A 25,313-nucleotide genomic window follows, 5' to 3' on the forward strand; every position below is an offset into this window, starting at 1 on the left:
AGACAAGAATAGGTTGCCATCAGTCAGGATTTAGTCCAGTAGATAATATTCATCAAGCCAGACAATATGCAGAAGTCTTGAAAAATATGGGTCAAAACATGAAATAATTTTTGACAGCAAGGTGGCTCAGTGGCTTGCAGCGCTGTGGTCTTAGCTTCAAATCCCACCAAGGACAACATCTGCAAGGAGTTTGTATGTTCTACCCGTGTTTGCGTGGATTTCCTTCAGGTACTCCAGTTTGCTCCCACACTCATAGGGAATCTTGATTGTGAGCCCCAATGGGGACAATGCCGATAATGTATGTCAAGCACCGTGAAATTAATGGTGCTATATAAATGAGTAAAATAAATAAACACTTAAAATTGTAGTTCAGTAAGCATAGAAACATTTGAGCAAAAGATCCGAAAACACTGAAGCAACAAACGTTGAGAAAAGTAAAATTTATTTCTTGCTAAAACCGTATTGATTTGAATGTCTAATGAATATGATTGTGACCCAATAACAGCATATTGGGTCATATTATAGCTATAGTTTCAACAGTTATCATTGTCATAATTATACCTTAGGACTTGTCCATTACAATTTACATAAAGGTCTAAACGATTAAAGAATTTATCCGTGACTTTGATTATTTTTTGTTATTGGGCTACGAAATAATAAGCAGGTAGTTGCTAGCTACCTGCCTGTTCTGCATGGCGACAATTTCTGCTGGCTCAGAGTGGTCACGGACAACTCCTGCTTTTTACTGTTCAGCTTGTTGTGATGTCACATCGACAGAGTAGCTTCTTGTTTTCCACTGGTCTCTGTTGACAGTGTGTCTATGGTGATGCTATGCTAATTGAGAGCAAGCTACCTGCTGCCTAACTGCAGGGAGCCAGCAGTCAATCAGCATGACGTTAACAGTGATGTCCTTTTGACAGACTAAACTGGAAGAGGAAGATCTGCTCTGTTGTTGTGAGACAAAATAATGCAGCAGAATCACAGACAACAGAAGTCCATGACCTCTCTGAGGCAGCAGAGATTGGTGCCCAACAGTACAGGCAGGTAGTTAGCAGCTACCTGCCTGGAAAATCTTAACCACACTGCAAAAAAACTCACAGAATTGTCTACTATAGAACAGGCCCACTTTGGACACATGAAGCATGGTTTTGAGCATGGGCATAACCATTGTAGATACTATCGACCCCAGAAGCAGAAGAGACCCACTCAAGTAGAAATATATTGTTCTTTTTTTGTGTGGCGGAAATCAAGGTGATCATTTTCTTTTACCAACTACTATGTTGAAAGCCCCCCCCCCCTACTTTTAAATATAAGTATTACCGGTATATTAATATAATATAAATATTTTAATCAGAAAATAACTAAATTTGTTAAATTAGGTATTTCTGTTAAATTAATTTTGGGGGGCATTTTTTTTCTCATCACAATTCGTATAAAAAAATAAAATAAATCTACAACACAATAGTACAATAGTCTTAATGAACAAACTCTGACCCAATATATTGTATTGAAGTATCTAATAAGCCTGTACAAAGGTCATTATGAAGGAAGGGTGAAGTGGGGTAAAGTGTGACATTTCCTATTGCGAAAGGTTTATCCTGTGTTATCAGCTGTGTCTCTATAACAACCTGTGTCAACTACCTCTACAATTCTGCCTGTGCTGATAAGGAGCCTGCTGAAAATTCTTCCTGGTAAGTATGAGTCTTAGGCTACTTTCACACTAGCGTCGGGCTCGGCCCGTCGCAGTGCGTCGGGCCGAGGTTACCGACGCTAGTGTTGTTTGGGCCGCACAACGGGTGCAGCGGATGCAGATTTTCATCGCATCCGCTGCCCCATTGTGAGGTGTGGGGAAGTGGGGGAGGAGTTCCGGCCGCACATGCGCGGTCGGAAAAAGCGGTCCGTCGGCAGCAAAAAACGTTACATGTAGCGTTTTTTGCTCCCGACGGTCCACCAAAGCACGACGCATCCGTCGCACGACGGATGCGACGTGTGGCAATCCGTCGCAATGCGTCGTCAATACAAGTCTATGGGGAAAAAACGCATCCTGCAAGCACAAGTTTTTTCTGCAAAACGACGCATTGTGACGGATTGCAGTTAACGCTAGTGTGAAAGTAGCCTAAAATGGCCCTAATGACTGAAAATTGTAAGATTGCCAATTTTGCTTATTTTTGTTTATAAAGATTATGATATGAAAAACACACTAGAGTTTTTTTCAGAAATACTGCACATGTAAACCAAAATAGGTCCTTTTCTGATGATAGTATCTCATTAAGTTGACAGATGGAGAAAATTCCTTCATAGCTAAGAATAAGTAACTGAGTTAAACTTTGCTTTTTACTCTTGAAAATGTGTGCCGATGTGACCCTCACAGTGTAAATAATCTGAGTAAAATACCTGGCAGAAAGCTACAAGTCAGTGACCTTGTTTTCAGAAGTGTAAACACAATAAAAAACACTTGAAAGAAAGAATTGTTTAAAATCCAAAGTCCAGTGACTTGCAGCGAGGGGAGATCATATTACTCAAACCTTGAAATTGATTTTTTTGACTGGACGATTGAGGTAATAGATCAGTGTGGAGCAGTAGATGCAGCTTATCTAGATTTCAGCAACCTTCCATGTGTCTGACATAAAAGATTGAACAAGTTCCAGTGTTTCAGATTGGATTGTAAGGTGGCTGAACAGATAAGGACAGATAAGACAAAGGGATAAGAAACAGAAAGCACAGTACACGGAGCACCCAAGACAAAATGAAGACTGACTTATTAAAAAATAAAGTAAATTGCTGAAACGTTTTTAACGCTGACGTGTCTAATGAAATGTGTATGAAATCTGTGCCTTGTACGGAGAGCTTAATGAGAAGAAAAATACGGAAATGGCATTATTATATAGCATAACAAGCATGATAACCAATTGCATATAAGATGAGCAGATATAAAATTATGGAAAGTGTTAGAATAACAGAACTGAAGAAAAATCTATAGTATAAGAAAGCAAAAAAGGCTGTTTATCCCATTCTCATACTCTGATGTACTATTATATTGCAGCAGAAAAGTAGTTAATGCAAACACCAAACCGATTACAGTGCAGAGATGATGAGGGCACAGGAGGAGAACCCGAACCATCACTTGGGTGTGCTAGGTGTATTCTACAGCTAACATTCTACTCTCATACCCAATCCTAGTCACTGAACACTTCAAAGACCGAGGTCTCTACTGACCACTGCATCTACTGTAGGTTTCACAGAGGAAGGGGCCCATGACACTACCTACTGTGACAAAAGCACTTCAATGGGGTTCTTTAATAGCAGAGAGTCAGCAATGGTCTCTTAGACATCCATGAGGACACCTTTTAATTTGCCACCACAGACATACTGTAATACATTAAGGAGTGTCTGTCAACACAGAATGATTGTACAAACCAGGCACTCGGTGCACCCTTGGTGTGGCCAAACACTTTAGTGCACCTTCCCACCTGCTTATTTTCCATCCATCTCAGCCCTTTTCTGGCGTTATAAAGCAAGAGCTATCAATCAAAGGGGCAGTGGAGGTAGAGAGAAAACAAGTAGGTGGGAAGGTGCATTGAACTGTTTGGTCATGCCAATGGTGCATCGAGTGCCTGTACTTGGGTTGAAAAGTCATTGTGTGCCGGCAGGCTCCATTTAAAGCGTTATCCCCAAAATGGCAAGTTATCGTCTTTCCATAGGAAAGCCTATGGGACCCCCTGTGATCCCAAAATCATGGCTCTGGATCGACAGAGGTCAGGACCTCAGTGATCAGCGAGCGATCAACCATCTTATAGAAGAGGGTCAACTTAATAGTTTTGAAATACCGATTTAATGATGTCACAGGATTCCAAACACTAGCATTTAAGGTAACAAAAACTCTGTTAAATTTAAACCTGTATAATAATTTATATTTAATATTGCGCTTATAAGTACCATTGTCTTTAACTGTCTCTTAAGGTTGTAAAGAATTTCAGCAAAAATGAACTTGGTATCCAAGTAAATGGTGAGTGTATAAATACAATATTATTCAGACTTTGTCTCCTAATGATTGTATCTTTACAGGATATATATATCCAATCTTGTCTTACTCGTCCCATTATAAAACAGTGAGATCAAGACTGGACAAAATGGCATGTTTGTTCATGTATGTCTCATTTTCTAAGATTTTCTTGCTGCATACAACTAATCATTCAACAACATATATTAAATGCAATGTACTGGGCTTTGCAGAAATGTGTGCTCTTCAGGCAGGTGTATTACCAATTGTGACATCTGAGGAACTGTGTGTCTCCAGGAAGCTGTTGAGATGGTGCCATGCCTTAGGAATCCATTCAATTATCTTTATGAGATCGTTGTTCCTTAAATTTTTTTCTATTTCTATTTCAATGAGCTTCCTTCTCAAGTATCTTCCAAGAAAACCTTTAACTGGATCCATGTGGTTAGCACATAGAACCCACCTAAAAAAAAGAGAATCTGATTTATATATGAAACTTGACCAAACAACAAACTTAATATCACTAGCTGCATATTCCTCGAATTGACATTTGAATCATAATTTTCTAAAAGTATTTCATGTTCTTTCTTAACAATAAATGGGAAATTTCATTAACTACATGATAAAGTAGTTTCAAAAATATTCTTTACAAATATTATTATATTTTACACAAGCAAATTACCTGAAATTGTGGTGTAATTCTAAATTTGGAGATGATAAAATACTTTGGTTCATTGTTCCAATAATGTGTGGGCTGGAAAACAAAACAAGGATCGTTAATAAATAGGCTAAGCATGAATTTACACATATGAAAAATACAGAATGAATAAGCTTGAATACTATTCAATACAATTTTACATCAATTAAGGCTGGTATCTTTTAAGGGGCTGGCTGACTGTAAACTTCAGAATCTAGCCAGCCCCCCTTCACTTTCCATGAAAGGCCATCACAGGGAAGGGAGCTGGTTTAGATATTAAAATATGTAGTTAATACTAGTGATGAGCGAATATACTCGTTACTCGAGATTTCTCGAGCCTGCTCGGGGGTCCTCCGAATAATTATTAGTGCTCGGAGATTTAGTTTTTCTTGCCGCAGCTAAATGATTTACATCTGTTAGCCAGCATAAGTACATGTGGGGATTCCCTATTAACCAGGCAACCCCCACATGTACTTATGCTGGCTAACAGATGTAAATCATTTAGCTGCGGCAAGAAAAACTAAATCTCTGAGCACTAAAAAATACTCGGAGGACACCCAAGCATGCTCGAGAAATCTCGAGTAATTCACACACCGCATTAATGATAAGCTGAAGCTCTCTCCTGTCTCAAAATGAACATGTGACCATTGCAGCCAATTACTGGCCATAGCAGTAATATGTACAGTGTTGAGACATCACAACTAGAGCAGGAAAAAAGGAGACCAGCAGAGGTCCAGATGTATCCAAACAAGAGCAGCAGGGGATAGGTAAAGTTAGTATGTGCTATTTTACAACATTGTAAGCAATTTTCATTTTTGCATGGATAGACAATTCTTTACAAGATCCACACAGAGGAGCAATCATCTGCCTTCTCCTGGGAACTATGGCGAACAGCTAATTTTTCCACAGGAAACCGTAACCAAACATAAATTTTCCATTGACCTCACACTGTACAAAGAAAACTAGTGTAAAATAAACCTATACAAATTTGGTCAGAAAGAGTTTCATTTAGGAGATCCCGTAAAAAGGACGTACAACTAAAGGTGGCAATAAAGGGACAGGATTTGCGAGACATTCCAGGAGAGGGTTCTCTTACTCTGCAGCTTTCTTACATTTTTATATGTGTCTATCTATCTATCTATCTATCTATCTATGTATCTATCTATCTATCTATCTATCTATCTATCTATCTATCTATCTATCTCTATCATCTACCTATCTATTATCTATCTATCTTTCTTACATTTTTATTTATCAATTTGTCCACTTGTCCTGCTCTGCCCCTGCCATTTTCAAGAGCTGATATTACACTATAAAACATTTTGTTTAGCAGATCACTTATATATCCTTAGACATGCCGAAGATCTCCAATATACCTGCTACATTTTAGGACGCACTTATGAGAGGAAACATGAAAAAACATGACAATGTACAGCTTTTATTTAAGAATAATGCGACTTGTTGTGTAGAATAAACATACGGACAGGTAGTACTTGTGTTTGATAAAAGATATACATGTTCATGCACTCTAGAGCCATTTTTAATTTCAAAATCTGAACAATTAAAGAAAAACTCTCATAAACAATCATCTTGACATAAATGGATTTTACAGTAGATGGTAAATGAAAGCAATATTTAGAAGATGAAAATCACAAAATATTAAGCTCAGCAATACAGTAACCAACATAAGTAGTCTCATCATATATAATTAGTGGTATCTATCATACTCACACTACAGAGAAACCAATATGGGAGATAGTATGACAAATTGTTACTGGGAGAAAATCAGCAACTGGGCTATTAAGAACTGATCATTCATTACAATGCAGAGTCTTCCATATATGCAGTTCTTCATTTTTGCTTTTCTACCTTTTTTCTTCCCTTATTTTTTTATATCATACAACTGTGGTTCTAGGATCTGTTGGTAAACCAGCCTTCAGTTAAATGTGGATACGTTTCAATACCAGATATATTCTAGGAATATTTTGGGGAGGAAACCCAATAGCCCCAAGTTTAATGATCAGAACTGCTGGGGTAAGGCATGGCAAATTAATTCAGAGGTCTCTTAATGAATTTGTCACACCTTACAATTGGTGTGTGCCTCTTATAGCCACCGTAAGAAATATTACTCCAGTCAGATACTGGAACACATTTTTGGTGAAATGAAGGGGTTTGTCTACTATTTGGTAGACACCTTCTCAACCACTGTTTCCGCCCCTCCCTGTAAAATAGTAATAGTTATACTCACTTCCTGTGGCATCAGCATTCCAGCTTCACTCTCCTTTGGACAAATCAAAACATCTGAAGGAAGTGAGAGAACCGATGCAGCTCTCACTTCCTCCGAATGAGAAATACATCAGTAGAAGAGAAGAGTGAAGCCGGCACTGAATGGCTGCAGGGATTGCGTGGCATTACAATGTCACGCAAGCCCCTGGAAAGCCAGTGCCAACATCACTGGAATAACACCAGAAACGGCAGTTAGGATAAGTGTTATTATTTTACTCGGGAAAAACATAGGGATTGAGAAAGGGTTAATAAAGGAAAGTGAATGCCAGCTCACCTCATGTGGTATCTTGGAGTGCAGAGCATGGAAATTTGTCCTGACTTGACGAATAAATCAAATGGTAATTTCCAGCTCCAAATAAGACCAAGTCCTTTTATTGAAACACGTTTAAAACCACAACTTTATAATAGAGGGAAAAGTGGAGGCAGGAAAGGATGTTTGATGAACAGGTGCACCTGTTACCATTTTCTTCTTTCATTGAGAAAGGGTTGTCTGAGTAGCAGAAACCCCTTTAATGCCACTGAAGAGGCGTGAATTTTGAAGAATTAGACTGGCGCCATGCTCCAGCCTCTCCCATTTTGGTGTAGCTAGCCAAGTATGACGTCAAAGCGCCAAAAGCTGCAAAATTTTGCTGCAGTTTCAAGTTGAACCAAAACTTTGCAGCTTTTCAAGGAATTTTGGCATAAACACCAAATGAATTGGGGTGAAGATACATGAACTTTCTTCACACATACATTTTCACAATGTGTTAATCAACTATAAAAGAAAAGATTGCAATGAGGAAATAGTTTCATTAACAAAGTTATTACCATTTACTGTATTTGCAGTTTAGGAATCCATTGAATATATCACTAAGAGATCCTATATGGTGGAGATTGTCCAAGATTATCACTAGTGGGGGGTCAGTATCATTATCGGCATTGCACTGATCTGCAAGATTGGCTAGATACTGACGCAACTCCTTAAAAATAAAATAAAGAGAAAAAAGATAACAAAGATGAAATGTTTATTAATTATTGCATCATTACAAACATAAAATATCCACAGATATGTGTTCAAAGGAACTGCATTATGATATTCCCTGATACATTGTTATAGACTGAAAACTTCCTACAAAAAGCAGTAATGACCTAAACATGCAGGAGAGCAGAGAAGCCGCCTCATATCCTGATCAGCAGACAGACCAATGCTTATGTCGTAGTTAGAAATCCACACGAAAACCTTCTTCAAGTAGCTAGGTTACAAGGAAACAATAACTGTCGCATTTCCATATAGGCATGAGAATGTGAACACTTAGATTAGATTACATCGGGATGTGTCTACATTGAATAGCATGATTTATTACTAATTGCATTAGCGATGGCTCTTAGAGTATCAATAATTTGATGGGTTTTCCATGAACCCCCAGTAAGTGTAGCAACAGGCAGCGAAGATTCTTCTAATTGCTGGAAGTAATAGCTTATGTGTATTATAGAAATGGAGTATAATATAGAAAATATGATGAGCGAGTCATGTATTATGGATTCTGAAATAGGAGGTACACTTTAGAGGGAATATTGTGAGATCACCATAAGGAACAGCTAAAAGGGAACCTGTCATGTGATTCACGCTGCCAAAATTGTGGACAGCATGAATCCAAGCCTGGCTGCACAATATTTTTTTCCAAAATGCTACAGAATTTCTGATAGTCCTATAGCTAGAATATCCAAAACCAGAGCTGAGACTAAGTTAAGGCAGAATGAATTGAATGAAAGGTTCTCTTTAAAGGGAATCTGCAATTTAACTCTTATTAAAAATCCTATTCATTCTCAAAAACACAGAGATTTTTAATTTATTATGGACAGCTCGTTAACTAGGTTAACCGGCCACCCTGCAGTCTCTGAGCGGTTGATTACCCGGGTAAGTGTTATGTGCCACTAATAGGCTGCAAGCTTCATTCTATTCTGAAACTGTCTGATTCCAACCAGCCTTACTGCCCCTGCTCTTCTCAAAGCTGTCCCTGCTAGCAGGATGGGAAATTTCTCAGTTCGGGCTAGTGGCATGAAAATGTCGGCAGTCTGAATGCTCAATACTAATGAGTGAACTGCCCCCTGCAAAGCATTGGGTCTGGCAGCGGTGCGCTCCTGGAGAGAAGATGAAAGCAATACTAGTACTGTATATCAGGTACACAATCCGTATTGGAAAATTAATTTTTGTGAATGTTATGCTCATCCCAAGTGTGTAATTGTAAAGTTTATATTGCTCTTGACGGATCACAGCTGCATGTTGCATTATTCTAGCCAGTAGAAAATGGAAACTTCTTTGTGGGTCAATGATCTTAAAGGAGGTCGCCGTGTATCGATGGTGCAACAGCGGGCAGAGCAACTTTGTAACCTACAGCACCCATGCTGCAAGGCTGGGTCCCCATGATTCCATGTCACACCACCCTACAGGCACAGCATCACAGCTAAAATAGCTGTTACACAGCAAAAACACCAAGTGAAAGGAGCTAAAAAAAAACCCTGACCTTCCATGTCTCAGTGTATGATATTTTGCATGATATCGTGAAAACATGCTTTGTTGGACGTCAGGACTGGAGTGTAGGAAACACTGCCCTCATGCTACAGTTATTTTTATTTCTGTGCACAGATTGGTTTAGTAAAAAATATGATATGCTGGATAGCATATTGCTGATTGTGATGGTTTATTTAAAGCTGAGCTACTTTCCTTATTCTGGAACCTTTGAAGGGATGCATAAAACCGTTTCTGTTTACTCACTTTGCTTGATTTGTGATCCACATTAAAGGTGGCAACTGCTTCCTCAATTTTCTTTCTGCCATTTTTATTTACAACATATTCTGCCAGTTTGTTAGCCAGATATGTCTTTCCTGTTCCACTGGGTCCAGATAATATAATTCTGCGATGTTCAGTCAATAAATTTAAATAACGCTGAGCAATTGGTTTAGGAATGAGGGTATCAAACACAAAACTGTCAAAGCTGTTTTCTTCTACACCTAGGAAAGAAAATTCATATTTGACTGGGATCCAACTTTCTAAAATTAAGTTATGTTCCTAGGTAAAATACTGCATGTACATTAATCAACACATTACAGGGTAGTGTAGCACACAGTCTTAAAAGAAAATAACTTCAGAACACACTCCAATGAGAATCGGACTAATTCGGCCCATTCTCCTCTATGGTACTCCATGGCAGCCGGACCAGGGCAGTGCGAACTGCAGGCCTCCTGGGCTCCTCTTGCTTATCTCTATTGAATCCTTCTGCAATATTTCACATTAACAGTGAAATATTTTTTGGTAGAGTAAGGTCTATTTTATTTTTCCTCTACGATGGCAAAAAGAAAGCTCATGATTATCTTTAGCAACTGTTATAAAGGGGTCCTGTCAGAAACTTGTGCCTCATCCAAGTTGATCTGCTTATGACCTCAAACCAATAAATCAGCGGTAAGAAAACATGTTTTAAAGTTCTGTATAAGTGTCTGGAAATGCATTGGGGAATGACGAATGACTTACATCCCCTTACCTGCCTAGCACTATTCTTCGCTGGTTGAGAACTCATTGGCTCCAATACATGGCAGGAAACACCTGCTACAATACACAGAACTTTAAATTGTGATTTCTCACTGATGGTGCAACACTTTGGAGTCATAAAAGGTTTAACTTGCTGATCCTTTTCAAGGGCTACACAGTCATATAGAGTTTTGGGGGGTGTAGAAGCTTCTGACAGGCTCTCTTTAATTGCTTTGATGCAATAAAAGTAAAAACTTTTCAAAATAGTCTTGTCTACAGCCACCCTCCTGTTTTGTGGGGGTCCATATCTCCTGTGTATACCAATGTGTTATAGAATGCAAACAACCTGGTATAATCTAATCCTGCAGACATAAGGTATTGCATCTCTCACTAATTTCCTTCTAACTTACAATCAGATCCAAGTTTAACCTCCAACTACAAACACAGCCATGTCTCCGCTTAAACAGTCCTATAGGTATAGGAGGTATTTTGATGGTTGTGTTTACCTATAACTTGTGATTTGTCTTTTATGAGGTGATTTAATGAAGATACCATGAGTTTAAACATAAACTAACTCAACAATTAGCTGTTCTGTTGTGTCTAGTTTCTGGAAGCTGCATCTTGCAGAATTAATTGCAGAATGTATAATGTCTAAGTGGCAAGGTTTTGCTCAAAAACACCTGAAAAATTGCTTCAAAAATGTTGAAAGACTCTCCCTATTCATTCCGGTTGTAAAACCACTTTGCTGTTCATATGTTTAGCATTTTGAGCATTTTTGTTCTTCTTCGAGATTTTAAGAACACCTGATGGGACAAAAGTTCATGTCACTGATGGGAGGAAAGTAAGTGCTGATCCTGGATGGAAAATCTTCCAAACTTGGCAATGTCCAATCGAAAGGCTGTACTTCAGAAAAAATAAAAAATCCTCTCCAAAACTGCTTCACAAACGGCTCCTTTGAGAAGTTTTTGGAAGAGTTTTGCATTTCCTGAAGTGGTTGTGAAGAGTATGAAAGAGTTTTGGAAGAATTTTTATTTATACTGAAGCATTTTTTGCCGCCTTTTGATTGCACGGTGCCTAGTTTGATGCGCTTTCTCCTAGATAAACCTTTGTGTGCACGTAACCTATGGACATATGGCGAGGGCTCGTGTTTGTGAGTCTCTTCTTTATCTACAAATTATAAATTGCTGTGCATCATTATATATGTAACTAAAAATACTAATGATGATAATTTGGCAGATCATTGAACTTCTCTCAGGCATGAATCAAATGGCAATAACTATCTGGATGTATAAATCTACAGTAGGTTTATGCCATTTACAGCAAGGAAAATCTAATAATAACTCAACCATTACTATCCAACTTTTCTAAGTTATAAGCAGTAAATAATTTGACAGTTCATTACAATAAACTTATGTATAGAACAAATAAATATAAATAATAATATCTATAATTTACCTTTTAGGTTCACAGTGATGATATTATTATCTCCAACCAGATATCCACAAGGTAACATTTCAGGCACTTCTGTGTTATTTGATCTAACTACATCACCAATACTATAACTGGTGATGGTGTCTGAGGATAAGCCTAAATTGGAAGTTGGATCCACACGGTATACATATTCCTAAAAAGCCAAATAGAATGGAGTTGAACTTGAGGTGAAAAGAAATGCAAGAATTAAATACAGTAAAAAATAAATCTGTCCTGGCCACATAAGCTCCAATTTTATTTATGTGTAAAAGATGTATAATCAATGTACATTAATGGCGTCCATTGGTATTGTATGCTGTTGGTGCTTCAGGTTCCCGCTTATTCGGCAAGCTATAGCGTTTGCCGAATAAGCTGCAGAGGGAACCCGGCACTGTTGCATGTGTCGTGGCTGTGTGACACCACATGCATGGAGAGTCTGTGTATTGGGATCTCCATGCATGTGTTGTGATTGTGACATAGCCATGACATATGCAGCTGCGGCGTCGATCAGCTGATCAGCCGACACGCTCCATGAATCCGGGTTCCCTCTGCAGCTTATTTGGCAAGCGCTATTGCTTTCCGAAAAAGCGGGGACCCGAAAAAATTTGCTCAACTCTAGAAATGACCCATGCAGGTATGTTGTACACGTATGACATGAAGTGGGACATTTATCATTGAGTTTATACACAGCACTTTGCACAATTTGTGACTTTTTTTGTTGTAAATGTGCTGTCCAAATATATCAAGTTACAATTTACAGAATTGCTCATAGCGTATGACACATTAGTCTCTCTCTCTCTTATATAGGGCTGGAAAGTGTACTAAAGAGACTAAAAATAGTATGCTGGCATAATTTGCACAAAATGTAAAATATGATTAATATGCAGTGATGGGAGTTAACAAAGAACACTAAAGATTTAGCGATTTTTTAAATAAATGCGGACCAGAGTGTTGCAACAGTGACAGCTTAGATCATGTATAGAATGATTAATATATTTATAGTTGCATGAGAACTTTAATTAAAAATATCGTTTAAAGGCACATTACAGAATTGTAGAATGAGGGAGTTAAGGTGATATGCCCACCTTAGGCATTTGTAATAAATCCATAAGATAGCCGTATATTTTTGGGACCTACAGCTACTTCCAGAATTGGGGTCCTCAAACACTATTTCACGTGATGACGCAGTCCCCTACCATTGCATCCAGAAAAATAATGGAGAGAGGTAGTCAAGGCTTCACTTCTAAGGGAGTCAGGTAGGTGGAGGTTTCCAGACAATGCAATACATAAATGTTTAAGGTGGAAATACAAATTAAACACCTTTACCTTTAAGGCTATGTGCACACGTTCAGTATTTGGTCGGTATTTTACCTCAGTATTTATAAGCCAAAGCCAAGTGAGGAACAATCCAAGGAAAAGTATAATAGAAACACGTCACCACTTCTGTATTTATCACCCACTCCTGGATTTGGCTTATAAATACTGAGGTAAAATACTGACCAAATACTGATAGCATGACCATAGCCTAAGATTTTCCTTGCAGATTGTAAGCTCTTTTGATCAGGGCCCTCACTGTATTGGTAATTAGTCTGGTACAACAGTATGTAATGTCTGAATTTGTCTAGGCAGGACCAGAATTGTAAAATGCTGTGGAATATGTTGGTGCTATATACATAAGGGGACAAGAGTTTTTTCCTGATGTCGAATATGGATGGAAAATACCAAGAGATATTATGGTTTAATTGAATTCAGCCTGTTAATGGCATACACTATATTCATTTTTGATAATATCCTTTTAGTATCAATGCCTCACAATTTTCGTCATCAAGATTTAGAGCCTTTTATTAGAAACAGTCATGATTTACTTCCAGCAGATATAAATTTCCTGGCCGTGTTGTGGACACTCAGGTGCTTGGGTTGTTACAGTGACTGCACACATATCACACCTGTGTCTTGCAATCAGTCCTGCATTTGTTGGCCCCCCACATGACCAGTAGATGCACCCTTCTAGTAGAAAACTAAAAACTAAAATAAATAAAATGAAAATGCCTACTGGATGGCAACAAGCTGTCCAAAATTGACAAGTGGAAAATGTATGCTATTTGCATATTTAAATCCTCAGAGAAGCACTGCATGGCCGATAAGTCTCCTTACACTGACATGGCACCACTCTACACAAGGAGAAATGGTACCCCTTAGACACCTTGAAAAACTGAATATCTTTTCATAAAAAAGAATAATTTTTCTTTACCGAAACTGAAATACCACTAATTATGTAAAATATAAATGAAAACATATTGTTCCTAAAAATGTTTTTTCACACTGTTGATACAGAAAGGTATTTACCCATAGGATCATTACGGAAATTTCTACTCTTGGTAAGTAGAGAATACTTTTAATTGGTTCCAGAATGTCCCAGATGATATTCCATTTGCCTGGCTTAAGGATCCTACAGAACAGCATATTTATCCTAATCCCCTAATATTGTATATGTTTTAGAAATTAAGAGATTAACGTATTGGAGGCTAACTTTATAGGAATCTGATCATTGCTCAATGCTTCCAATGGCAGCTTAGACGCTGGGATTGCGGCATAAAAATCCAGCGTGTTTAGAAGAATCAACTTTAACATCTGCCATAAAAAACACCACTAGGCCGCCTACAGAAGTCAGTGTTTTTGATCCGAGTTTCATCAGTATTTGGTCAGTCTGTAAGGTTTTACCATCAGCATTTCAGCAGTGTTTTTCTTTTATGAAAAAGATATATTGTAAACCATGATCTACAGTACATTAGAATGTTAAAAGCAAGGAAAGAACACAGATAGCATCCAAGCTTTTTTATGGGTTTTAGTTTGACTCGTGAGTCGTGACCAATATACACAGATATGTGGACAGCCCCAAAGATAGATACAAGTTCTATCTGTGGATAGAACTCGTACATGAAAAAAGTGACATTTCAGTGGAGCCTTGGGAAAGTAGCAAGGGGTTGTCAGAAACTGAACGTGATTTTAGAGAAAGAAAAGACAGTGTTTATACAGGATTCAAGCACGTGTCCTGATTTGTAAGCAACAATGGTTTTTGGAGGGTCAGCCCTTTATTTCTCCTGCCCTGTGATAATCTGAAATTAATCACTTCCCAGAGTGCAATGTTGAAACACATGAACTTTAATTTCAATTGAAAGCTTCTTAAATCTGCCATCAAAGTCGGCAGTAGTTATATGATTTCATTTTATTTTTGCAGAGTGTTGTAAACCCATGAAGATAATGAATAATTACCGGTAAGTACTCATTTCATTTAGGTGGAGTGCTATAAAAGAGGAAAAATGAACCATCATGAGTGGCTCTAATGTGCTTCACTGTGCCTGGAATCTTACTGGTAATGGTTGGTGATGGAAAAAACATATCCATCACGATTGCAAGTCTCTTGCTTACAGATAAAGTGTGCATCGTTTCATAAATACACTCTACAATGTGTTAAATGTACTACACATGATAAAATAGTGGTGTGGTAGTATTCTACATGGGCCAGACCGGATTCATCTGTGCCGAAGAAACTTGCAGACGTCTATTATGTGTTGTAGACCAAATGTACTTGTCAGTTTTTCACATAGGAGAAAAAAACTAATTTTTTTCAGTGAGTTGGATCCATTTTTGATCTGAGACAGTTTTTACAAATTATTTGGGAGAGAAAATGTGGATATTTCCACACTGTTGATGAGTAGACTGAAGAACCAATGCCAGGAGTTAGTGTAAATGCGGTTTGTAATCTACGCCTTTCGAAGTACACACTTCTTCAGGATTTAGCCACATCAGATGTGGCTGAATCCTGAAGAAGGAGTGTTTGTTTACTTCAAAATGCGTAGATTACAAACCACATTTATACTAACTCCTGGCTTTGGATCCTCAATCTACTTATCAGTTGAGTTGAGCAAATGTCTTCGGGTCCCCGCTTATTTGGCAAGCTATAGCGCTTACCGAATAAGCTGCAGAGGGAACCCGGATACATGGAGCGAGCCAGCTGATCAGCACCACAGCTGTAAGTGTTGCGGCTGTGTCACTGTCACAGCAAATGCATGGACAGCCAAACACACAGGCTATAGCTTGCCAAATAAGCGGGGACCCAAAGAAATTCACTCAACTCTACTCATCAGTTACAAGGAAATATCCAAGTTTTCTCTCCATAATCTTCTGTATCAGTCAGATGACCTGTGGATCTACAGCAGCTGGAGTTTTTATACCTATACATTGTTGTGTAAGCACAACTCTATCAGGTTAGCATAACCTTTTAAATATTTTCTGTTTTATCTGGGTAAGACCCTATTGTGTTTTTTTGCTCCCCAGCTCCTGTATATATGCAGTTTTTACAATTTGCCATTTTTTTGTTTTATAGGGGAAAAAGGATGCTGCACAAAGGAAGCTTTTCCTAAGAACTATTCAGTGAGAAAGGAAGTGCCAACACAAATGACATCTCAAAGCTATCTGGGTTTTTTTTTCAATGGCTCGTTCACCTCAATGGGCAACTTTGATCCACTAATCAGATCAAAATAGACTTATCTACATTTTTTGGTGGCTCATTAGTCTGCAAAAAAAAGTGTGAATATTCCGGATAAAATTAATGTGTCCATGTTATGTCCATTTAAAAAAACAGACAGAATATGTACAACAAAAACTGATGTGTGAATGAGACCAAAGACACAATTTTCTCATCTAGGGGCAGTGTGCTAGCAGAAAGTGTGCGAGTGACTCAATGACATAAGGAAACCGGTCAGTCGATTCATGCTGCTCAAAACTCTCCAGAGTTTCAGAGAAAACATAACTTAAAGTTCCATCAGGGTAAAGTAGGCAGAGACAATACTAGTCTGGTACATTCCCTGGCCGGTTTATTCCTTCAGTGATCAAAGTGATTAACAGGCCTCTCCTCTGTGTACATAGAGATAGGTCTGTCAATCGACTAGAGTGGTGCAGGGAGCAGCTGGCTGGGGGTGGCACTGGTCTAGTTAAATCTTTCAGAGCATATCACAGAAAAACACACTAGCTGCAATTGTGCAGCCAGACTCTAATCATCTTGCCCATAGTTTGTGCAGCATTAATCAACTATCAAGTTCCCTTCAAATTTTGAGTTTGTGCTTGGAAATTGTGCCACTATTTGTCGAAACTAAGTGGACAAAGCAAAAGCCAGCAAATAGATGGTGCAAGTTGGACTGTCTCTAAATATAAGCCATAATAATCTTGCCCATAGTTTGTGCAGCATTAATCAGCTAACAAGTTCCCTTCAAATTTTGAGTTTGTGCTTGGAAATTGTGCCACTATTTGTTGAAACTAAGAGGACAAAGCAAAAGCCAGCAAATAGATGGTGCAAGTTGGACTGTCTCTGAATATATACCACGTTCATCAAACATCATAAACCCTTGAGATAAATCTAGCACTTTTTTAAGCCTACCTATCTACATGTGCATTGTCTAAAAGTTGGCCAGGATTAGTAATCCAGTCACAATGTGTTTTCATACACTTTGTCATATAAAATCTTACAAATTTCAATTTACCTTAAAGAGACGTCTAATAACTGCGTCTAGTACATCCCATTTGGTCTTCCCACTAACACCAATAGATCCTATTAGATATTGATGACTTTTTGCATCCTAGAAAAAAGTTCACATAGTAGCAATAAATTTGAAGATACTAACATGTAAATACAACTGAATAGAGAAAATTAGTGGAGTAATAGAGTAAAGGTTAGTTTCGCATTTGTGGTTGGGAGGACTGCGGATGGCAGAGTACTTCCTCCCTTCTTCTTCCTTGAAGCCCCACTTATGCTCTACCTACTTCTCCATTTGTCCTGCGTTGCCCTGCATACCTATCTTTAACATTGGGTACGCAGGGACGTGCATTGTATTTGGATGCGTCCGGATGCGTTGATTTGACGTGTGCGGCGACCACATGGAAAAATAAAATTTTGCGTTTCCGTGCGGTCACTGCACACATCAAATTGCTGCATGCGGACACATCCGCATACAAAGCATCTCCCTGCATACCCAAAGTTAAAGATAGGTATGCAGGGCAACACAGGACGCATGGAGAAGTAGAGGGGGCTTCAGGGAGGAAGTACGATGCCATCCGCAGCCCTTCTGACTGAAAATGTGAAACTAGCCTAAATGATCCACCCATTTACAATCTACAGATTTATCTCACAAAAGATGCACATAAGCTCTTCTCCAGTAGGATAAAACTATGTCTAGTGCCAACGTAGGATAAGAAAGTAGAGATTGCTCTGATTATTCTTGCAAGAAAAGTGGCTATGTGACTAATTAAATCAGTTGCACATATGGCTGCTCTGAATCGCTGCCTTTATTTTTCAGAAATAATAGTGCAGGTGCTTCAATTATGCTCGTTACATAATGTGATGTACAGGGTGGGCGATTTATATGGATACACCTGGGTGGGCCATTTATATGGATACACCTAAATAAAATGGGAATGGTTGGTGATATCAACTTCCTGTTTGTGGCACATTAGTATATGGGAGGGGGAAAACTTTTCAAGATGGGTGGTGCCCATGGTGGCTATTTTGAAGTCGGCCATTTTTTACCGCAACTTTATAAATGGCCCACCCAAAGTGTATCCATATAAATGGCCCACCCTGTATTTAAACAAAAAAACTGAGATAAATGCTTGTATACATGCACAGTACACACAGCAGTGTCCAGTAAAGCTCTGCTACTGTGGAGATGTGTGAGCACTGAAATCAAGGTGCTTTATTAAGGCTGCATACTGGTGCAGAAGGGGTTAGAAAAATATTTAACATGAATTGTGTAATTTTTAATGATGATCCATTACCTGTGATAACAAAAAGGAGGGTTTTCTATGTGTTGCTTTGCAGAACTATTATTGAGAATTTTAAAGAGAACCCGTCAGCATGATTTTGTAATGTAAGGTAAAGACAAAGCTGTAATAGTGATTAAATCGAAACCTGTGGTGAAGAAATCATTTGAAGATTTCTCATAGTTCGACTTCGGTGCACGGGGGCAGTACTGAACACGGGGTCTTTTCCTCCCTGCCTGTGATTCCCTGACCCCTCTGCTGCCTCCTATCTATGAATGACCTGACCCCTCTGTTTGAACCCTAAGCAGTGACCTGTCAATCAAAGCCAAGAGGTGGCAGAGTGGACAGGGAATCACAGACAGGCATTGAGAGACTCCGCCCCTGTGCACCAGAGTCTAATTAGCAGAAAACTTCAAATGGTGATTAAAGAACCAAAAAGCGTATTTCTTCACCAACACTATCAATATAATCAGTATAGCAGCAGAATTACAGCAATGTATTTACTTTACACTACAAAATCATGCTGACAGGTTCTCTTTAATGTTCTCAGCAGCTTTTCTTCGCATATGCAGGTCTAGTAAATTGCTAATATAATAGCCAGTGTAATAAAAAATATACAGGAAAATGACCACTCCCTTATACATCTAGCTTTATATTTCTACCAATTCATAGATAGTCTGTGCAATCAGGAAATATTCAGTGTCCTGCTTTGCAACAAAATAAATACCTTGATCCCTCCAAATCCTTTATTTATAGATACTATAATTTTGACATTTCTTCCTTCTTTGTGGCATGTTCCATCTTTTGCATCTTTAGCATCATCTAATAAAATATCTGTGGGAAAAAAAGAATTTCACTTTATTAAGAAAATGCTTAGCAACATGTCATATTACATGAAAATTTTGGGGTGGACACAAATCCGTGGAGGCTTCTTTATGCTCTGATGATTTCAAGGAAATCTATTGGCGATTTTTACACTCAAATTGTCAAATTGTTGAAATAGCTGCATAGGTGACCATGTATTTACTGGACATTTATTAACAAGGGATGCTTCCTAGGCTTGTGATTGAAGAACCACCTATCACTTTTGATGGACGTCTCTAGCTGTCTCTGATACCATACAATGTCTTATCTGGATCCAGTGCATGACTCTGGCAACAAATAGAGATGCCAATCAAACGCAGAGGGGTCCAATTGGGGAAGGTTTGCAGCAAAGAGCGCCGGGCAATTCCCTGGTTGATCAATGCCCCATGATCATTACAACTTGATTCTCTCAGTTATGTATGATTGAGGATGGTTAAACTAGTTTCCATGTCACCTATGGAACAATGCTAGCAGTTTTGGGAGAAAAAGTTTCTGACCGATTCCATTAACTGTGCCACCAGTGGTGTGCATTTAACTGTGTATAAGGCATTGATCACTATATACATCGATATAACACATTATGCATACCTGTTGCTACGGTTTCTGTCATATTTAGATTATTTAACGAAAGACCTAGGGACTGCCGCGAAGAGGAAGATGATGCGCAGCTGGACGATTCGGAGGACGGTTGCCCTGGTTTTCCTGGAGAGTTAGTCTCAGCTTTTAACATGTCATTTTCAGCTTTCAATATTTCAATTTCATTCTACAAAATACGATAATTATCAACATATAGAGATTTTGAAGATTAAGGGAAAAAAAAGTTTGAAAACCAAACTTTAAAAAAGTAGAAAAAACACAAAGCATAAAGTTTTATTTCCAAAAGTTTTTAACACCTCAATTATCAAAGAAGAGAGACATTTTAAATCCGAAGGTGCTAATGAAAATCTGGTATGGCAGATGTCACATCAAAGAATTGCAATAACTCATTCTCCAGAACAAACTGTGCTGTTTAATTAAATTCCACTTGTAAAGCTTATGGTTGCTTCATCTATATTCTGATTATGCACTTTTTTCATTGTATGAAAGTAACTTTTTTATTTTCAAAGTGATTGTCCACTATCGCAGTCCTTCATGAATAGTTCCACTCTGCATCATAAAATAAAATAAGGAAATACATAATTACCTCTTGAATATGTGCTGTTCCTCGGATCGCAACATCGTGTCCTGTGATGGTCACATGACATAGACAATGTCACTTTACCAGTGCAGCCAATCAACAGTCGCTGTTCGGCTCTAGCTTTAACCATTCAGTCATAGCAAAGTCCACTTTGATGGAATAGACAAGGCTGTAGCCAATCAGCAGCCACCAATGTAACCTGCCTACTTGTGGATACAGAGGTGCATTCTGAGGAATTGCGTTGATCTTGGAGATAAGCAGTTCTCAATTTATGATGCATAGTGGAGCTGTTGATATGGAGTTTACGAGTAGCAGACAACCCATTTAATGCTACTCTAACATGACAGTATTTTGAATCAGTATTTGGCAAACTAAATAAAATATTTTAATACTGGGCAGCATGGTGGCTCAGTGGTTAGCACTGTTGCTTTGCAACGCTGGAGTCCTGAGCACTATATTCAATCAATCAGTCCACCCAGTAGACTTGAATAGAGCAGCAGGAAGTATTGCTCGACCGCTTCATTACTCTAACTCTACCTATAAATGATAAATGCTAATTCTGGCTAAACCCCGCTAAGAACGTTTTCATTTATTCTATCATTTCCATGGTTGCTGCTTACCAGTAGCAGTCAGAATTGTCAATGCTAATTCATTCAAAGTATGAAAACATTAATATTCTGTATATCGCTAATATGTTATCTTGAAAGGAAAATCTATTAACGCCTTCAAGACGCGGCCCATTTTCGTTTTTGCGTTTTCATTTTTCGCTCCCCTCCTTCCCAGAGCCATAAATTTTTTACTTTTCCGTCAATATGGTCATGTGAGGGCTTATTTTTTGCGAGACGAGTTGTACTTTTGAACAACACCATTGGTTTTACCATGTCTTGCACTAGAAAATGGGAAACAAATTCCAAGTGTGGTGAAATTGCAAAAAAAGTGCAATCCCACACTTGTTTTTTTTTAACTGACCTGCTATTATGATTCTCCAGGTCATTACGAGTTCATAGACACCAAACATGTCTAGGTTATTTTTTATCTAAGTGGTGAAAAAAATTCAAAACTTTGCTTAAAAAAAAAAAAGTGCCATTTTCCGATACCCGTAGCGTCTCCATTTTTCGTGATCTGGGGTAGGGTTAGGGCTTATTTTTTGCGTGTCGAGCTGGTGTTTTTATTAATACCACTTTTGTGCAGATACGTTCTTTTGATCACCCGTTATTGCATTTTAATGCAATGTCGCGGTGACCAAAAAAACATAATTCTGGCGTTTCAAATTTTTTTATCGCTACGCCGTTTAGCGATTAGATTAATGCTTTTTTTATTGATAGATCGGGCGATTCTGAATGTGGCGATACCAAATATGTGTAGGTTTGATTTTTTTTATTGTTTTATTTAGGATGGAGCAAAAGGGGGGTGATTTAAACTTTTACATATTTTTTTTTTCATATTTTTAAAAACATTTTTTTTAACTTGTGCCATGCTTCAATAGCCTCCATGGGAGGCTAGAAACTGGCACAACTCGATTGGCTCTGCTACATAGCAGCGATCATCAGATCGCTGCTATATAGCTGAAATGCAGGTTTGCTATGAGCGCCGACCACAGGGGGGCGCTCACAGCAGGCCAGAATCAGTAACCATAGAGGTCTCAAGGACCTCTATGGTTACTGTCCTGACACATCGTCGACCCCCGATCATGTGACGGGGGCGGCGATGCGCTCATTTCTGGCCGCGCGGCCGGAAGCGGTAGCTAAATTATTATTATTTTTATTATTGTTATTCATTTTTATAGTGCCATGTTTTTATAGCTAAATGCCACTGTCAGCGTTTGACAGCGGCATTTAGCAGGTTAATAGCAGTGGGTGAATCGTGATTTCACCCGCCGCTATTGCGCGCACATGTCAGCTGTACAAAACAGCTGACATGTCGTGACTGTGATGTGGGCTCACCGCCGGAGCCCACATCAAACGGGGAGACATGACATGCGCAGTAATAGTACGGCGCATGTCGTGAAGGGGTTGTAACTGATCAACCCACTTATGCTGATCTTTTTGAGGGCAGCAGGAAGCAGTGGCATGCACGCTAATGACTATGGGGTCTTTTTGTGAAACTTCTGATTAATTACTCATAGGCTGAGGGCTCCCTTTTCCCCATGTGCAGATGTATATCTTTTCAACTAACAATTTCCTCTACAGTAGGACATATAGATCACATATCAAGAAAAGGGTACGGGGTGGCGCTAAACAACTCATAATATTATCCAGAGCACTATCCAGTTGGTACAAGCCCTCTCTCATTTGCTTACGGTTTAGTGCCGATCTCATTGACATACCGTACCATGCTGAAGATATTTTTATGACGTTAACACATCCCAAATCAATGATTAATAATTTTATTCAATACCAGCCATGAAAATAATCTGTAACATTTGTCAAACAATAATATAATATGCTGACTTTTTTTTCTCTACAGATAAAATACACTTTGTGTCTTGTATAATGCTTTATGGGAGAATGTAATAGCCACTATTGAAGAAGTTCAATGTTTAATCACTAACCTGCATACGGTTCATTACTTCTCTTATTTGGTCAAGGTGATGTGCAGAACTAAGGGCTTCAAGGCGTATGTCTGTTAATTTTAGTTCTTTCTCTCGAAGTTCACCTTTGAGCTGTAGAATAATCTCAGCTTCTGCTTCGGTGCATTCACAGATCCTTAGAAAAGAATACAGCATGTGCTATTAGTTATTTGTATATGAATTGACTATTTAATTAGTGATTTTAGTATGAAATAGGAAAAATATTAGAGAAAAGTGCACACTTTAAGAAATGGGGATGCTTCTAGCACTAATGCCTGCCTATAGAGGTATAGAAAAAGAATATAACAGTTCAGCACTTTCACATACATTCAAAAACAAATACCGTAATATAGAATAGAAATCTGTTGAAATACTGCAGTTTTAGGATAAACCATTTCAACATTTTAATAGATCATTTTTCGGACCATCATATGTCTTGCATCGTGTATCAATTACACTCCATCTTTGTCAGTTTCTACTTAGCAAAGTTCAATTAAGTCCTTTGCACACAGCATACAGAAAAAAAGGTCCTGTTCTTCTCTCTCTATCACACATATGTAGAGCAAATAGAGAATAAGAGATCCTATATTTTGATATGTCATTAACTCACACAAAAGCATCAGCATTAAGGATTTTGTACAGAAGTAATAAGCTGTGTTGCTGTGAATTCAGCCCTGGGATGTGATAGAATGGTAAATTAGGAGCAGCAGCAGAATTTCTGAGCCCATGCCTCTCTCTCTCTGCAACTACTCACTCCTCCACATCAGCTAAAACCCATACATCTCCTTGGGCAGCTGTTGCAAGCTGTAACCTAACCTCTCAGCTCAGTAAAAATTATAATATGCCTCCCTTCATCTCTACCTCCCAAATGACAATTTTAACCAGCAAGTTGACAGTAAGTGTTGAGCGCAGTAGGAAGAGCTAAAGAAGAGTGCAATATCAAAAGTGTAAAATGAGGCCTTTTTCTTTACTACAAAGTTTCTAATTTATTATGTACTATTGATTTATGGATAGATAAGAGAAACAACAGTCATTCTCAGGCAAAGATTTTAGCTCTAAAAATAAACCAATTAAAATAGATCTCCAGATTTTACCATCATTTCTTATTTCTAATTACCTAATTTTTATTATTCATTATAAGCAACAAATTACCCTCGATCTATGTGAATGTCAAAGGTAAAAGATAAAAAATGTGAAAATAACAATTGTTTGTATCAACTTGGAACTAAGCTACTCTTAATAGCCTACAATAGCTCAAAGTGTACCTTTAGTTTAGGGAAATTCATGACAAATCAAACAGAAAATCAGGTATTTTCAGCAGATGTTCGTAACCTAGTTGAGTCTGGAAACCCATCCAACATCTCATATTTGTCTATAACATGCAATTATTTTTTAAAATTGGGTGCATTTGGAATATTTGGGGATATCTAACAATTAGTTACACTAAAATGTATGTCTTTCATTAGTAAATTTTGAATTAAAATGCCTTGACAAACCCTCTACTGTTAATAGATCACACATTCTTTAAATTGTCTCCAAAATTGTGACTTTCCATTGTCAATTATTCATTTATTGTGTTGCTAAATTTTAGTGCATAAGTACATGCAAATTCTACATTTCAGAAAAAAATGTTCAGTCACATGCACCACACTGTGTTTTACCGAGACCCATGCTTGTAGATCACTAGGCCATTTTGCCTTTTCTTTGGTGGCCAGTTTAAAGCAGACCTAAGTTCACATAACAGAAAAATTGATTTACTTAACGTAAGTACTGAACACAAAGAATTTACAAAAATGTTTCGAATCTTCCAGGTCCACATCAGTTTATCTGATCTTTTTACGGTTAAATAAGCACTCCAACTAAGCTTTTCATTTATAAAATGTGTGTATATATGCATGTAAAGTAGTGTAAGTGTATTAATATACTCATCTA

General features: G+C 38.2%; 1 protein-coding gene across 9 annotated transcripts in view; it reads right to left on the minus strand.

Moving 5' to 3' along the window:
• NAV3 (neuron navigator 3) overlaps window positions 1–25,313 on the minus strand; it is a 1,008,138-nt gene that overhangs the window by 14,821 nt on the left and 968,004 nt on the right. For all 9 annotated transcript variants that reach the window (XM_069764543.1, XM_069764542.1, XM_069764540.1 and 6 more), the window contains 9 exons: window positions 23,364–23,517; window positions 20,224–20,398; window positions 19,499–19,605; window positions 17,496–17,591; window positions 11,941–12,109; window positions 9,736–9,971; window positions 7,788–7,939; window positions 4,680–4,751; window positions 4,264–4,460 (listed from right to left, as the gene is read on the minus strand). In XM_069764543.1, the coding sequence (XP_069620644.1) occupies window positions 4,264–4,460; window positions 4,680–4,751; window positions 7,788–7,939; window positions 9,736–9,971; window positions 11,941–12,109; window positions 17,496–17,591; window positions 19,499–19,605; window positions 20,224–20,398; window positions 23,364–23,517 (1,358 nt within the window). The remainder of the gene's footprint in view (window positions 1–4,263; window positions 4,461–4,679; window positions 4,752–7,787; window positions 7,940–9,735; window positions 9,972–11,940; window positions 12,110–17,495; window positions 17,592–19,498; window positions 19,606–20,223; window positions 20,399–23,363; window positions 23,518–25,313) is intronic.

This window comes from Ranitomeya imitator, chromosome 4 (assembly GCF_032444005.1).
Source record: "Ranitomeya imitator isolate aRanImi1 chromosome 4, aRanImi1.pri, whole genome shotgun sequence".
Classification (NCBI taxonomy): domain Eukaryota; kingdom Metazoa; phylum Chordata; class Amphibia; order Anura; family Dendrobatidae; genus Ranitomeya; species Ranitomeya imitator.